Source organism: Hyperoodon ampullatus (genome assembly GCF_949752795.1).
Source record: "Hyperoodon ampullatus genome assembly, chromosome: 2".
Lineage (NCBI taxonomy): Eukaryota > Metazoa > Chordata > Mammalia > Artiodactyla > Ziphiidae > Hyperoodon > Hyperoodon ampullatus.
The window spans coordinates 98,877,461-98,895,073 of record NC_136915.1 but is presented as its reverse complement, the minus strand read 5'-3'; the positions used below and the strand labels follow the sequence as shown (position 1 = coordinate 98,895,073).

The 17,613-nt window shown below is 35.8% G+C and overlaps 1 protein-coding gene across 2 annotated transcripts; it reads left to right on the top strand.

Annotated features, from left to right (window-relative positions):
* Positions 1-524: 524 nt before the first annotated feature.
* Positions 525-15,626, top strand: LRIF1 (ligand dependent nuclear receptor interacting factor 1; the record flags this gene model as incomplete). 2 transcript variants are annotated; one of them, XM_079728463.1, is made up of 4 exons in its annotated part: positions 525-592; positions 11,368-12,877; positions 14,104-14,376; positions 15,189-15,626. In XM_079728463.1, the coding sequence occupies 4 exons, from the start codon at positions 525-527 to the stop codon at positions 15,624-15,626; spliced, it is 2,289 nt and encodes a 762-aa protein (XP_079584589.1). The 2 variants fall into 2 exon arrangements, with proteins under 2 accessions (XP_079584589.1, XP_079584590.1); XM_079728464.1 differs by having other exon boundaries at positions 15,174-15,626.
* Positions 15,627-17,613: the final 1,987 nt, after the last annotated feature.

Here is a 17,613-nt window from a genome sequence, read left to right as displayed (position 1 = left end):
GCAGCATAAGGGCGGGGCGTTAGCGAGCCATTCACTTTGGCGACCGGATGTGTCGATGCCGGAAGCTGCTAGGCTGAGCTTTGCTCTCGCTGGCGGCCTTGGTGGGCGGGGTCGGCCGAGCCCGTCTGGCTTGGTCTTCACCACAGACCCGGCACCGATAGGGGCGGTGCCATTAAGGCCACGCCTCCCGCGCTGATTCCCGGTGACGCTGGAGCGATGTCCTAGGCTAGGCGCTGAGGAGGCGGAGACTCAGGGCTGTTTTCTCAGAGGTTAGGGACGGACCCGCCCCGTCAGCCTCTTCGATTCTTCCGGTTTCTGGTGGCTGCGCCGTCTCCCTCCGAAGCCTGAGGATACGCCCTCTCGAGAGCCCGCCGTCGCTCTCCTTTCAGCTTCTAACCCCTCTGAGCTGCTACGGGGCAACTCCATCCCTACATCCTCTCGCTCTGGTTCTCGCCACTTGGAGGACCTCGGCCCCGACACTGCCCCCCTTTCCTGGATGTACTGGTCCCTCCCACTCCTCTAAAATGTCCAATAACCTACAGAGGGTCTTCCTGAAACCTACAGAGGAAAAGTCAGGCAACGCCTCGCACTGGTAAGTACCGGTTTCGAATCTCCCTCGACATGGCCGCATCTCGCCCGTCTCTTAGCAGGATGTCGAGTCGGCCGTCGTTTCCTGACGTTCTGCAATTCAGATGCCTTTGATCCCGCTGGGTGAGCACTCCAGGGGAAGTGCGCGGCAGTTTGGCACTTAGAGCCCTTAGAGCACGTCCCTGTCGGAAACGTAAAACCTCTTCAGAGCCTGACGCAGTCAGCCTCTGCCCTGGCTCCGCAGGACTCCAGCGTCTGAAGTTTCATAGGCTGACAGAGTAGATCTCCACGGGAGAGGAAAATCAACATGGCCGGCGCGCCTGTGTGAGCAAAATCTTCTGGAAGATTCTCGCGCACTCGCAGAAAAACACGCAGCAATCCGCGCGGATTAGCAAGTGCAGCTCAGGTGGCGCTGGACCTTCAGGGAAAATAACTGTAATTTAAGAGAGTTAGTGAGAAGGAAAGGACATATTTTTGTGTAATTGATAAGAGTATATGAATATAGAAACCGAAAAATTGTTCTGGAATAAGAGAATCGATTTTTTTAAAATTTCGAATAATGGCTTTATTTGAAGATAAAGAAAAGTGAAAATAGAGAAATTATCATGTAAAGTTAATCCCTTCGAACAGCATGTTTGAAGCAGGTGTAATGAGAATGTCGTCTCGAATTGGATGTTTATGTAGAGGAATTACATTTGTCAGGGGGAGATTCTAGTATTTCTTAGACACTTATTTGTAAATTTAGACAATAGTTTATCACTAACTCAGTGTTTTTTTTAAGCTCATATTAATCAAGAAGAAATAAAACCGGAACAAAATTGTTTGCTAAGGTAGAATATTTTAAGTTGTACTCTCCATGGTTTGTGGGTATATAATAAGTGGCGAGAAGAAAGTTAACGAGTCCCTGCAGAAGGAAAATGTGAAGAAGAAAGCATGGAAATGGAGATGTAAAAATCATGGAAGAGCATTTATGATTGAAGAAAATCGGGCTCACTAGGTTTAATGCTAGCTTTGCTAGTTACTATTTGTGAGGCCAAGTGACCTGGTTTCCAGTCTGTAAATAAGAGCACCTAGAGGTATTTTAAGGATTAAAAGAATGAATATACTAAAATACTTAGTGTAGGAAAAATAGAAAAGCATTATTTAAATGTTAGCTATTATTATTATCGTAAGGATACAACTTTACTTCTATACAAATTTTAGCCCAGGAAGTAGGTAGTTACAAGTAGATATAAAACCTAATTGTAATAAACACTTCTAAAAAGTATGCATAATATTCTAAAGAGAAATCGTCACCAAAAGTGTTGAGCTAAAACCATATGGAAGAACTGCCAAGAAAGAACCATTGTATTTCAGCTCTTAACAGGAGCCAGCTTTTGTGCATGTATGTTTTTTGTTGGCTTATTTTTGGTAGAAGTTGAGGGGGAAGGCAGAGGTAGTGCCATGTATAGATATGCAAAAATAGAATTAGTCTTTAATGATTGTTCATTTCTTCTATCTTGTTTTAGTACCTGGATATTTGATAACATCTGATTTACCCTAATTTAACACAATTTGTTTCAGGATTGCATTCTTTTTCAATATCAGAAATAAGATAGAGTAAGAATCTTACTTTTTGTGTATTGTGTTATTTAACTGTTATCCAGTTTCTACTTCTTTTGGCTATCTATATTTTTAAAACATTACAAGTTGAATTCTGTTTTAGTTACCTTCATCAGTTATCTGGAGTTCATTAACTCATTGGTTTATGCATTATTTTTATCATCTTTGAATGCATTTATTTCTTCAAATCCTCTAGATTTTAAATCACATACTTCGGACATTTACAAGATGCCTTTCTGAAACTATTTGACATTTACTTTGGTTATTGATTGCATATTTGATTCTATTCTTTTTTATAAGTAACAATCTGCATGATGTCCAAATATACTTTTGCAAATAGTTAGATTAATGTCATCTCTTTAGTTTATTGGACGCTTCATTTTCTTAGATTTCTTATATTTTCTTATATTTTGATGGTACAAAATCATTTTCTTCATAAGTTTAAAGTGACTATATGATTTTATTATTTTCTGTAGATACTTGAGTTTTTCTTGAGTTACTTCTTTCCTGCTGTAAAGTTTTTCAGTAATATGATACAGAATGTTTATTGTTTAAAAAGTATCTCTTCATCAGTGCATAAAATGTAAAACCCAAATTTAATCTTATAGTACAAAGGAAAAATCCGGAAGATATTTGTGACAGTAAACATTAAGTTTATTTAGATTTGGACTTCATATGCAAAGAGCAAAGCAGGAGTCAGAATGGTACAGTAGAGTTACAAAGACCTTGGTAGAGGTACAGAAACAAGGTAGAGTTACAGAGACCTAGGTTCATATTCTAGGTCACCACTTATTATCTGTATCGTTCAAACATTTGGTTAAAAAACGTTCACTGAGTGCCTGCTATGTGACAGACAGTGCTAAATGGAGAGACTGACTAAAGAGTAGGATATGGGCCATGCCCATGAAGAACCTTAAGTCTAGAGGTGGATATGATGTAATACACTTTTTAATAGTGTTATGCACAGGATGATGCTGTGAGGGCATACAGAAAGGGAATTGTAGGAAAGGTTTCTGGAGTGGCTGAGTTGGGGAATGTAAGTATCAGCTATCCAATTAAAGATGAATGCAGGCTATGCCCAGGAAGAGGGAATTGATTAAAAAAATCAGCAGTATGACTTATTACTAGTAATAAGTAGGATAAATAGAGAGCTCTTAAGGGTTTGCTGAAAGATTAGACTTCATCTGTTGGAGAGCCTTCAGAGGATTTTAAGAAAAGAACTGTCATGGTCAGGTGTCATTTTAGGTAACTGATGGCAGTGTGGATTTGGGGGTGAGGGGTCAGGCATATAAGGATTCTATTTCAGTTGTCCCTTCAGATATTCTGAGAGCCTGCACTAGCTAATGGAGAGCAAGGGTTGGATTCAAAGAAATATAGAAAGGAAAATAGGCAGACCTTGTCAGTGAATTGGCATGAAGAAAAGTGGATCAATTATGATGCCAATTTTCTGGGTAGATATTGGTAAATTAATTGAGGTGAGGAACACACCAAGAAGGCAATCAGCGAGATATTTGAATCTGAAACTCAGGCAGGGTCAGAGCTGAAAATAGAGAATGATAGGCAGTTGGCTTCTATCTGCCTTTGACCCTTTGTTCTTAAATAGGGAGCTAAAATGGGTGTCCTCAGCAGGGGGCTTGGTTTGGTTAGACAGATAATGTTTCATTGTCAGTTCAGTGTGCATTTAGTTTTGTACAGTGTAAGTGTTATTATCTTAGCCGTTGTGATTTGTGTGTGTGTGTGTGTGTGTGTATGTGTACGAGAGGCAGAGAGAGAGAGAAAGACACACATACCATAAGGCTAACTGAAATCTATTTCTCATTAATCTCTCAGTTTATTCATGAATTTTTGAGACCCTGTTATATTAGGGTTGTGCTAAAGTAAATACAAGAAAATGCATGGGATTGCCCAAGAAAGCATGTCTCTGAATAAGTTATTTAATATTACTAAATCTTCGTTTTCTCAACTATAAAATAGGAATGGCAATACCTACCTTGTTGGACTGTTTATTAGGGTTAGAGTTAATGACAACTGTTTACAATAACATATCTATTATGTATATAATATTATATGGTAAATATTATCATATATTATTACATTATGTACTTGTGTATGTTATGTATGTACATAATGTTGAATCAGAGAGAGTAAGATGGAAAAAAGTCTTAGCAGTTGAAAATTTTGCAAAATTATCTATGAAATGTTCAGTAACCTGCAAAATTTTTATCATTCCATATCTAATCTGTAAATGCTTCACTCAAAATTAGAATAGTCAAAAATGCCAGAAGTTATATAATATTATAAGTATGTTTACTATATCTTTTATTAAATTTCTCACATTTTCAAAAGATTACCTGATTCATTTACTTGTTCTTGGACACGAATTATATATTTTAGTGGAAGATGATATCTAGCATATATTGGGAGCTTATTAGAATCCCAACCAGTTATAGCAAACCTTTACAAATGAAGAAAGATTCAAAGAGGTTAAGTAAATTTACCAAAGTCAATCAACTAATAATTGGAAGAGCCAGGATTAGAAGCCCATAATCTTTCAAATGTATTCCTGTGTTCTCTTTTAAAGCCTTAAACTGTATTAGTTTTCCAGTGTAGTTTCTCAGTTCAAATCCTAGTTGGTTTAAAATAATTACCATGTTGATTACCTAACCAGAGCATGGAATGCAAAGTCCGGTTCTAGTTTTAGTTCTAACCTTAGCTAACAGAATATGATCTTTAAGAAAACAGAATCTTTATAGGGTTTTAGTATGTTAAGTGGAAGTTCTCTTCTATAGCTGAAAAATATATATATTGATTGAAGAAGTATGAATTTCACCCTGATTTATCACTTCTTTCCTTAGCATTCTGCATTTCAGTTTAATTTTTAGAACTCATTCCATTTGTTACTAGGAAATCACAGATTTTTTTTAAAATTAGAGCTTGTAGGATTCAATTCAGCTAATATTGTCTACAGTGTGCCAGTTGCTCTATTAGGTGTAGAGAATATAGATACGAATAGGATAACCTACCCTTAATGAATTTATGGTCTCTGGTAGATTGTATGAATTTCTACTGATATACTGACATAGAAGAAACTGTATTTTCCTTCCCTTTTTTGGAGGGGAAATGGAGAAGAGAGGGAAAATCCGTGATTAGATTTGAAAAGAGTTTGTGCAATATAAATGTTTTTTATAAAGCGGAAATATAGGGGCCATATAATAAAGTATATGAATGAAGTATCAGAAGCCTGTGTGATTTGTTTAACTAATATGCCAATTAAAATGTTTGCCCCATACAAATAATTAATTATAAAAGCATGTGTTCTGCTCTGTTGAAGCTTCTAATCTGTTAGCCACATGTTACTGACAAATGAAGTACATAAACTAAATAAGACTAAACAATAAAGGTATTGAGACATTTCAATATGTTTGAAATATTTGAAAGAGCTGCCTTATTTTTTAAATATTTTTTTGAGGGCCTACTGTGCTTGGTATTGGAAGAACAGTTATAAAATAAATGATGTAGTCTCTGACCATAAGGGGTTTCAAGCTCACTGAGGAAAAAAATACTTTACTCATTTTTTAAAATTAACTAATAGATCAAAGGCCATATGGAAGGCATTATGTAACTCCTAGCATTAGTGGCACCAATGAGAGTGCTTTAGGGATTCCAACTTGGAAGAAATTAATATGAGTTTGAGTGACTAGCAGATATTTCATGGAGAAGATGGAGTGATCCTCAGTTTATAACTATGTTTTAAATTGTTAGAGAAGAAAAAAAAACTTAAAGAATTCTTAGAGTAAATAATGTACATGAGACAATCCAGAATAGTAGAGACCTTTCTGGTAGGACCAGAGATTTTATGCTGAGACGTTCTAGGTGGTACTGTTGTAGAGATTGGTTGGGCTAGATTGTAGATGATTTTCATGTCAGGCTGAATTGGCACTGATGAATTACTGAAACTTTGAGCAAGGAGGTAACAGGATGAAAACAATGATTTAGTCTGCCAGAGATACATAATGATAATGGCCACAGTCAGAAAAACTAGTTTAAAAGTCAGAGCCAAACATAGGAATGAGATAATGAGGACTAGATACAAGGTGATGCAGGTCTGATCTAGCAAGTAGAAGTGACAAAGGTGAAGAAAGAGAATATGAGTAAGAGCTGTAAAAAAGAAAAAAAAACTTTATAGACTTGGTGATTCATTCAGTATACATTTATTGAATGTTTATCCTTTGTAAGCATCTATACAAAGTACTATGGATGAATTAAAGGTGAATAAAGAGGGTGGTAAAGATAGAGATTACTAGGTGATTTAAGACCTAAGTGACATGGAAAACAGTAGTGCTGACACATGACTGGATGGTAAGATAGAGTAGTAGTTTTCAGTACAGAGTAATTTTAACTTTAAAGTAGTGGTATTAAAAGTGGAAATGTTTGGTCAGACATCACAAATATGGAATTGAGGTCAATATTGGGGGATAGAATAAAAGGATATAACATGAGAGTCATTATTGCAGAAGAGATAGTTGAAGGTAATAGTTGAAGCTTTGAACTCTTACCTTGGTGCAGTCTTTAAGGAAGAATGCCTTTTTAAAATTTTATTTTTTTATTGAGGTATGGTTGATTTACAAAGGAAGAATGTGTTAAAGAAAAAACAGGGTCAAGAACTGTACTTTTGGGAGAAGTCATAGTTGGATACTTAAAATGCAGAAAATGAATAAGAAAGGGAACATTAAGAAAGACAAATATTGTACACAATGGAAATCGTAGTAGGAAGAGGTTCAAGATGGAGGGATAATTAGCTACCAGTGTTAATTTCAGCAGAGAGCACCTAGGGAATGAGTATAGAGTAAAGCCAGATTTAACTGTGCAGACATATTTCGTAATCTTTGAGAATAAGGTGTCGTAGAATAATGGGAAAGAAAATAGATTGCAGAAGACAATAGAAGACAGTGGGCTTCAAGACAACTTTTTGGCATATCAGTGACAGAAAGTTGGTAGATGGTCCTAATCATGGTTCATTAACACCATCTACCAACTTTCTGTCACTGAACTTGGCACCCACATCCCAATCTTCTCTCTAATCCTACATAACTTTAGCATCTGTGTCAATAACCTCTTTGTCACCTGGTCTTTCAGTACAAAGATCTTTTTCCTCAGTGTTTTCTCCATTCTATCACCAGCTATCCACTTCTGTAGTTCTTGTTATCAGATGAAGTTGCTGCATCTACAAAATTCTTGATTTAGGCATCCTGCTTTCCAAACACCAGTTCCTATATTTTAGCTTAGTTGTTTAAGTATTCCCACTCTGACTGTTCTTTATCTGGCCCTCAGTCCATTCCCTTTATTTTCTCCCTATACATTAGCCTTTTATGTTCTCATTTCCTTCCCATCTAGTATAGATTCTGCATTTCATCATTTGGTAATTTTTTTCAGTACCCTAAAATCTTTTGTTCCTCTTTGATTTTTGTTATACCCTTCTGAAGCCACCCCAATCTTGGATGAACTCAGTGATTTACTTTCTCTGCCTATACCTGGTGAAACAGGGAGACTCTCATGAGCACAGGTTGGTATTACTATGAATTCATGATCATTACCTATCTCCCTGGGCCATCAACACTGCCTGATGACTGATATTTTCTGAGGTCAGCTTACTTTTCACAAAGACTGTTTCAAATCTTTTTGATTATCCTCAAATCTCTCCTTGTTTTTGCTCTTCTTAGCAAATGATGTCATGTCCTTATTTCATAGTACAAGGAAAAGCCACTAGATCAGAATTACCTCAACCTTCTAATGCCAAAGCTTTAACTTACCTGCAAATGCACCTAACCTCTCTTCCAGTTCCTATGAAAAGACATACATCTCCAGCTCTCTTTAAGGTTCAGTCCCTTCAACTGTCTTATGGTCTCAATTTCCTACCTCCTTTTCAAACTTTACATTATTAATTACCCCTCTTTCTCCTTTATTACCAGTCTCTTCCTTTTGTTGACTCACATGAGCATTTATGCTCTAGTTCACCTAACATTAAAAAAAAAGAAAAAAAGAAAAGATCTTTTCTTTGACCCCATTTAATTTCCAGGTGCTTTCCAGTTTTTCTCTTCCTCTTACAGTCAAAGTTCATAAAAGAGTTGTCAGTCCTTGCTGTCTTCATATTCTTTCTTCATATTCACTCCTACCAACTTCTTTCCCCACCAAACTGCTCTTTTAAAGCCATCAGTGATCCTCATGCCCTTAATTCCAGTATACATTTTTAACCTGCATCCTACTTGGCCTCTCAGAAACTTTCAATAGAATTGCCCAATTTTTTTGAAACTCTCTCTTCCTTTGGCTTCCATTGCATCAGAATCTCTTGGTTTTCTTTCTACCACTCAAAGAAAGTGGGAAGCTGATGAAATGTTTTAAGCAGGGAAGGGCTAGTGTTAGAGTGCTGAGTAATTTGAAGAGGATATGGCAGACTGAAGAAAAGACCAGTTATGAAGCTACCATAATAGACCAAGCCAGAGATGGACTAGAGTGGGAACAATTGATTTGTAAACGATTGAATAGATCAAGGTAAATTTAGGAGTTAATATCAACAGGATTTTGTGATAGGTTGAATACAGATGGTAAGAAAGCTGGAGTTACTTGTTCAGATTTAGGCATCTAAGATAGTTTGGATGCCATTTACTGAAGGAAAAACACTGGAAAAGACCATGTTGAGTTTTAGGCGCATTTGAGATTCTGAATGGAAATGTCAAGAGGGAAGTTGGACATATAAGCCTGAATCTCAAAAGAGCTAAGATATAACTATTTGAATTGTTGATATATAAATGGTAGTTTAATTGAAGTCATGCATATAAAATAAATCATCTGGGGGAAAGCTTACAGAGTAAGAAGAGAAGAATTTAAGCTTTGGTGAATTCCAACATTTTAAGGTTGATTCAAGCAGGATGAGTTGGCAAAGAAGACTGAGGAGTCACTACAGGGATAGAAGTATGTCATATCTAGGAAACCTTGGGAAGAAAATGTTTAAAGAAAAGGAGTGAGCATTTTTGTACTCTTCCAAGTACATCATTTATCTCAATAAAAATTGCCTATTTACATGTCCATGTACCCAGCATTTTAAGTTCTTTTAGGGATTGTAGGTTGAACTAGCTTAGAGGCTAGCAAACATTTTCTGTAAAGGACCAGATAGTAAATGTTTAGGCTTTATAGGCCATGTGATCTTTGCTGCAACTACTTAACTCTGTTGTTGCAGCAGAAAGCAGCCATGTACAATACATAAAAAATGGGTGTGACTGTTTACTAATAAAACTTTATTTATGGATACAGAGTTTTGAAACTCATAATTTTCATATATCACAAAATGTTATTTTTGTGATTTTTAAAAATTAAAATAAAAAGACCATTCTTAGCTTGTGTACTATACAGAAACAGGGAGGGGGCCAGACTTGGCCCCAGGCTGTAGCTTACTGAGCTACATAGCTGAGTCTGGTGCCTAAACCATAACAGACACTCAGTAAATTTTGGTTTAATAAATTAAGTTCTGATCCAGTTTATATTTGCTTTTTGGGGGATAGGGAGGAGGTGAAGGTGGGTTTTCTTCTTCAAGCTGTCAAAGCAAGAATTCATACGTTTCTTTATGTTCATACTTCTTTAGAGATTAACTTTTAATTTATTGAAAGTAAATATAACATTTTGAAGTGCTATCAAAGGGCCAGAAAACTTTTAAATATTTATAAGGATATAATTATGTTATTTGGGGTTGCAGAAAGGTAAAACTGAATCCAGTGCTTCCTAGAATCTTGGCTTTGATTTGTATTAATACCTGAAGCTTTAAAAACACCTATAGGCAGAAAAACACACCTCTACACTAGTGAGAATTCTAATTATTATTTTTCATTCTTAAATTTTTTTCATTTAATCTTAGTCATGTGAGGCCATATTGGGTCTATAGGACATGGACTCTGTACCCATATTGCTGGAATTTAGTATGAGAGACAATATGTAGACCAGTGGAAAAAAAACATTAATATATGATGACAACTTGTGATATGTACCATGAAGGAAACTAACAGATGTAATATTATTACCTGGGAAGGAAGAGCAAGGGTAGTTAAGGTGGCCAGAGAATGTATCTTCTGGGAAGTATCATTTATGTTGAGAGTTGAGTATATGGGTGGGTGAAGAATAACTAAGTAGCATGTGTGACTACCCTGAGTCCCATGAGGGTTTAGTATTGTCCAAGAACTGAAGGATGGTTTCAGGTATGTATAACTTGAGGTGTCTGCATTTAAGTAATCTACAAATAATTGATTATACAAACAGATACAGATTAGTATTGGATTTTTTAAAAAAAAATCAGACGATCTGTGCTAAGTAATAGCTGATAACTGTTAATAGAATCAAAATAGGCTAAGTTAAAAAATTATTGACTTCCAGTGTATTCCACATTCACTGAAAACCATTCAGCTGAAATGATGTTGCTATTATAAATATGGGTTGACCAGCAATTGGAACTAATATGAGTAATTGCCATACCAAGAGCTATTTAACACCAAACATCAAACATGATGGAACAATAAATCAAAGAAAAAACTGGTTCCTACATGAGTAACTCAGTTTAGTCTCCAGAAATGTGGCAAACTAAGGTATCATCTTAAGAGATGCCTTAAGCAAAAGAATGGCTGACAGTAGAACTTGTCATTACAGAAGAATACAGAACAGATTGGGTAGGGGGAAAAAAGAGTGAGGGAAATAGAATAAGCATAAATGGAGGTAAAATAAGAATCCTGGTCAATAATAGTAAAGGAGAAGGACTAGAGGAAAGAATTTAAGGAAAAGAAGGAAGGATGCTAATAGTTTAAGAGGAGCATATTCTAGTAGCTGAAATTTTATACAGGGTAAAACTTAGAAAAGTCTACTTTTAGGAATAAATGCTAATATCTTATACCCATTGCCTAATCATGTGAGGAGATCTATATCAAAGCTGACCATATCTTTGATTATCTCTTCTACTTCTTCAAAATCTTTCTTTTGCAGTATTTCACTTTGAAAACTCAAAGTGACAAATTACATACTTACATTATTATATTTTATAATTTTTTATTTTTAAAACATAGTGTTTGCAAATACTTGTTTTTAAATAAAATGTATATACCATGTAGTATGTTGTATTTATTTACACGATGTTCTTTTAAGTGTTTCAGGCTGCATGTACCAAGTAGTTCAGACGATTGGCTCGGATGGAAAAAATCTTCTGCAATTACTTCCAATTCCTAATTCCTCTGGAAATCTTATACCACTAGTTCAATCTACAGTCATGTCTGATGCTTTGAAAGGGAATACAGGAAATCCAGTTCAAGTTACTTTTCAGACTCAGATTTCCAGCTCCTCCACAAGTGCATCAGTTCAAATGCCCATTTTTCAGCCAGCCAGTTCTTCAAACTATTTTCTTACAAGAACAGTAGACACAGCAGAAAAAGTTAGAGCTACTTCTGTGGGAACTGAAAATTTTACCTCATCAGTTTCTAAAGTTCAGAGTCATGGTGTGAAAATTGATGGACTCACCATGCAAACGTTTGCTGTTTCTCCCTCCTCAACACAAAATGATTCATCTTATATTTTAGTAAATACCCAGAGTCTTCCAATGACTGTGAAGTCTCCGGTTTTGCCTTCTGGGCATCATTTACAGATTCCAGCCCATGCTGAAGTGAAATCTGTACCAGCGTCTTCATTGCCTCCTTCAGTTCAGCAAAAGATACTTGCAACTGCAACCACAAGTACCTCAGGAACAGTTGAGGCCTCCCAAATACCAACTGTTATTTATGTATCTCCTGTAAATACAGTGAAAAATGTAGTTACCAAGAACTTTCAAAACATTTACCCAAAACCTGTTACAGAAATAGCAAAGCCAATGATACTAAATACCACACAGATTCCAATGAATGTTGCTAAAGAGACACAATTAAAAGGTGGTCAGCATTCTCAAGCTGCTCCAGTGAAATGGATTTTTCAAGAAAATCTACAGCCTTGCACTCCATCTCTTGTTCCTGTTAAATCTTCAAATAATGTGGCTTCAAAGATTTTAAAAACTTTTGTAGATAGGAAAAGTTTGGGAGATGATACTGTAAATATGCCACCATTGAGTACCATCAGTCCTAGTGGGACACAATCCAAAAGTATGCCTATTAAAGATAATGCTTTGGTTATGTTTAATGGGAAAGTCTATCTGTTGGCTAAAAGGGGGACAGATGTTTTGCCATCACAAATTGACCAAGAGAATTCTGTTTCTCCTGATATTCCACCAAGAAAAGATACATCACAGATAGTAAGTTCAAGTCCAGTCACAGAAATATCCAGAGAGGTTGTAAATATTGTTTTGGCTAAAAGTAAATCTTCCCAGATGGAGACAAAATCACTTTCAAATACCCAGCTTGCTTCCATGGCCAATCTAAGGGCAGAGAAGAATAAGAAAGTGGAGAAACCATCTCTTTCTACCCCAAACCCACATAGTATGAACCAATCCATTAACTACTTAAAGCAGAGTAAGACTTTATTCTCAAAGCCAGACTTTCCAGATGGATTTAGTACAGGACAAAATTCCCCCAGAAAAGGAAATATCATCCACAGCATAGAGAAAATAAGTTCCTCTGTTGATGCAACAACTGTTACTTCACAACAGTGTGTTTTCAGAGACCAAGAACCAAAGGTAAATTTCCCATGTTAGGGTGTTCTTTTTATCTATGTATATAGAAAATTTTTCTTTCTTAATTCTCAAAGTTAGTTATCTATGATACCTCTCTTTCCCTCCTCTCCCATCCTCCTCTTCATCACACACATACCATACGCACATGAATCCTTAATTAAGTCAAAGCTTTCATCTGAAGGAAATGTTTGAGGAGTGTAATAGAGCTGAAGCAGTATTTTTCTCTAGAATCATTTGGCATGCCAAGTCTTCAAAGCAAAATTAAACAAACAAATCGCAGAGCAACAAGATTTAGGAGAGTTGGAGAAGGATAATGTGAATTCAAAGCTTAGTAAAATTGTGTGTGTGTGTGTATATATATATATATATATGTATATATCTTTGTACACATAAATACATATACATGCATACATATATACTTAAGAGCTTACTTTTAGTATATGAAGAGATTAATATTATGCACAGAGCAGTGCTGGGATTTGTTTGTTTGTTTTGTGGTGGTAGGGAGATATCTGGCAACTTTTTTAGGTAGACAGTAGAAGGGGCAGGATATGGCTAATAAATACCTTTCAGTCATTTGTGGAAAAAGAATTTATCAACATCTTGATTGGGTTGTTTGGTTGTTTTTTGTTTTTTTAGTATACAAGTCTCCTGTTCCTTTTTTTAGCCCTTCTTTCTGACTCATTCAATTACTCAACAAATCCACATAGTTATCCTTCTGTTCTACTTAAGATATGTGTATGTGTAATCACTAAATATTTGTACCCACATTTTCCTTCTTAGAGGTCTACTTAATAATGTTCAGTAGTTCTCCCCTTCAGTACAGAATTCAGTGAACTCCAGAGATGTAAGGAGGTAAATTCTGATTAAGTACAAGATTGATTAAAGCTATAAGAGTTTTCCAAAAGATGACAATTTCCAACATAATGTTATATTGATTATTTTTAACTTGTCATTAGTCTGTATTCTCATTTCATTTGTTTAAAAATTAACTACCTGTTACTTTCCTAGTACAAGAAAGTAAAATTGTAGGAGACCATTTTGGTTTTGCTCAGTTAAGTTCAGCTTTTCAAGTGTGGGTGGTAAGGCAAGAGTAATACAATCCAGTCATTTAGGACTTTAAAGCATAGCATTTTAAGTAAGATGAGGTAATCACTTAGTTGCTAGTCTGATAAAATAGCTTAAGTAATTGGCAGTATTGTTTGTGTGTTTTCTTTTCCTATTTCCAGATCCAGAATGAGATGGCATCAACATTAGAAAAAGTTACTCAAGAAAGAAATGACAAGAACAATTCCCAAGGAAGAAGCAATAAGGCATCATATCTGAACAATGATGCTGAACTTAGAAAGATATTTGGTCTCACTAAAGATTTGAGTGTGTGCCTTACTCGGATTCCTCACCATTTGGGCTCTGGAGGAGGTTTTGATTCCTTTAGCTGTTTGGTGAAAAGTGATACTTACAAAGAGACAGAGTTTATAGTGAAGGAGGAAGGGAGAAAACAGGTAATAGATTTTAAAGTGTCCTTTGTAGGTACTTCAAAGATATATGAATGTATTAATTTTCTTGATTTTTTTTTAGTCTTGTGCATTAATATGAATGATAGTTGTTACCAAATTTGCATGTATATGTATTATACTAAAACAGTGTTAAGAACCGTATATGCACAGGTAAAAATGCATCCCCAGTTAATTTAAAATGTTGCTTTAGGGAATTCCTTACCAGTCCAGTGGTTAGGACTCCGAGCTCTCACTGCTGGGGGTCTCAGTTCAATTCCTGGTCAGGGAACTAAGATCCCGCAAGCCACATGGCACGGCCAAAAAAAATTAAAAAAGAAAAAGAAAAGAAATGACAGAAATGCAGGGAAAATATAAGCATGCAGATACTCACGGCAGTATTACTTTAATTTAAACATCTTAAGAAATCTACACAATAATGATGAAAATAAAGTCCTTATAACTTTGCTTACTGTCATTCTACTTATAAATATTTCATTACTGTATAATATCCTGAACTTCAGATCTAAAACCAGTCAACCTTTCCCAGTGATAATCTTCCCTATGTGCCTACTCTATAGAGGAAAAAAAAAATTAAATAAATTCTATTTCTTATGTCTCCACAGATGGTTGTTAGGTTTTCATAGTAGATCAATATAACTTCTAATATTTGACTTAAGCAGGAATATGTGAATTATATTTTGTTGAGTTGAATTTAATGGCTAAATATTTGTATCTGCAAACTTTGTTAAATTCAAGAGCACACTATTCAGCAATAATATTTTGTTTTTCTTTTGGAATCTTACTCAACATTGCAACAGGGTTTTGATAAGAAAAGAAAAGCAAAAACCAATAAGAAGATGGATCACACAAAGAAGAGAAAAACTGAGAGTGTTTATAACACAACTGTAAATGGAGGAACTAATGTCACCAGTTCCCAACTCGTTAACAGTGTTTTACCGACTTCAAATGTATCACACCATAACATTCTCAGAGGCCGCAACAAAACCAGGGAAGAAAAGAGATCTGAGGTAAAACACTGTATCCATGGGAACCAAGAGAAAGACACACTGAGTTCAAATACAGCTTTTGAGCCAAGCCATTCCTTCAATAAAAATTATACTGAAGATATTTTCTCCATGACACCACCAGAGTTAGAAGAAACCATTAGAGATGAAAAAATAAGAAGACTTAAGCAGGTGCTGAGAGAAAAAGAAGCAGCTCTTGAAGAAATGCGTAAGAAGATGAACCAAAAATAATAAAATGTTGCTCTACATAAAGACCAGTGAAATAACTGTTTTTTCATATACTTTTGCATTAAGTTAATTATAGATGCATTCTGAAAGTGTCTTTGCATATGAAACTTCTCTTTTCATCAGTTATAAAATTTGATTTAAGAAATACAGAAAAGGTTGATTATGTGACTTTTGTGAATAATCTCATGGGGTATCTGAATCTTTGTCTAGATACCTTATTTTGGAAGGAAAAGTTTTCTATTTTTCTATTACTTTAACTTGAATTCCCCCAGTTTGAATATTTGTTATTGTTTGTACCTTTAGCTAAATTGCTGAGATGTTATTCCAACAATAGGTAATTATTGTGTACTTTTTAAATTATACAATCCAACAGAGGAAATCAGCTCTAAACTTAGCTTTTCCAATGGGCTTGTATATCTATATGTCTCTTTACCCATAAAATGATACATTCTGGGCTTCCCTGGTGGCGCAGTGGTTGAGAGTCCGCCTGCCGATGCAGGGGACACCGGTTCGTGCCCCGGTCCGGGAAGATCCCACATGCCGCGGAGCGGCTGGGCCCGTGAGCCATGGCCGCTGAGCCTGCGCGTCTGGAGTCTGTGCGCTGCAATGGGAGAGGCCCGCGTACCGAAAAAAAAAAAAAGCCCACAAAAATCTTTGCGATAAAATGATACATTCTACTCACCATTGTTGTAAGTTTTTTAAAAATTTCATGAAAAAATGTATTATAGCAGCATTATTTAAAAATTCAAACATTTCTCAAGAGTGAGGGACATTTGTTTTGTAACCTTTACAAAGTAGTTTCATATAATACAAAATGGGTTTTAGAATTCAGGCTATATAGTGTATTGTTTGCTTAAAGTGATATGTTATTATTCCTAGGCAAATGCTTCCTTTTTTGGTGGGGGGGAATATGTACATATGTGACTTGGATTGTGTGAAAAATAAATATGAACATGGCCACATTTAATACTTTTTAAAATGGTAAAGTGTAGTTTTTCATAATAGAGGCAGACATTTTCCTATCTGGTTATCTTTGATTTGGCAAGTTGGAGAATGGTGTAGAGATGGGGATTAAGGGAGAGGAAAAGGTTATTTTTTTTAAATGATTAACAAATTCCTGGAAGTAGGGTCAAGTAAAACCTGGACATTGGCAACAAATTAGGAAACAGTCAGAAAATACTGAGAGGGCGTAGGACAAATGCAAACTGAGCATCAGCTAGATTCTCTTGCCTTTTTGGGTTTTTGTAACAGCTTTATTAAGATAATTTGTATATCATAAAGTTCACTCTTTTGAAGTGTACAACTCAGTGGTGGTTATATTCACAGAGTTGTGCAACCATCAACATGATCTAATTTTAGAACATTTTCATTACCCCCCAAAAACCTCATACCCATTAGCAGTCACTCCCCAGACTCTCCTTTCCCCAGCCCTTGGCAACCAGCAACACTTTCTGTCTCTATAAATTTGCCTGTTTGGGATATTCATATGCATGGAATGAATCACTCTATATATGTCCCTTTGTGACTGGTTTTCACTTAGCTTAATGTTTTCAAGTTTCATCTGTGTTGTGGCATGTATTAGTACTTAATTCTTTTTTTAATTGCTGAGTAATATTCCACTGTATGGATATAGCACACGTTATCATTCATTTGTCTATGGACATTTGGGTTGTGTACACATTTGGCTACTAGGATGTTATGTTGCTGTGTTGCTCTGAATGTTTGGGTACATGTTTTGGTGTGGACATAATGTTTTCAAGTCTCTTGGGTATATACCTAGGAGTGTAATTGCTGGTCATACCCTAACTCATTGAGGAACTGCCAAACTATTCCAGGCAGATTTTTCTCCCCCTACTCCACCAAAATGGATCTTGTTAAGGACACCAGTGACTTCCATGTTGCTAGATGCAGTGGTCAATTGTCAGTCTTAATTTATCTATCAGTGGGAATATAACTTCATGAATTATTACCTCCTTTGAAAAAATTTTAA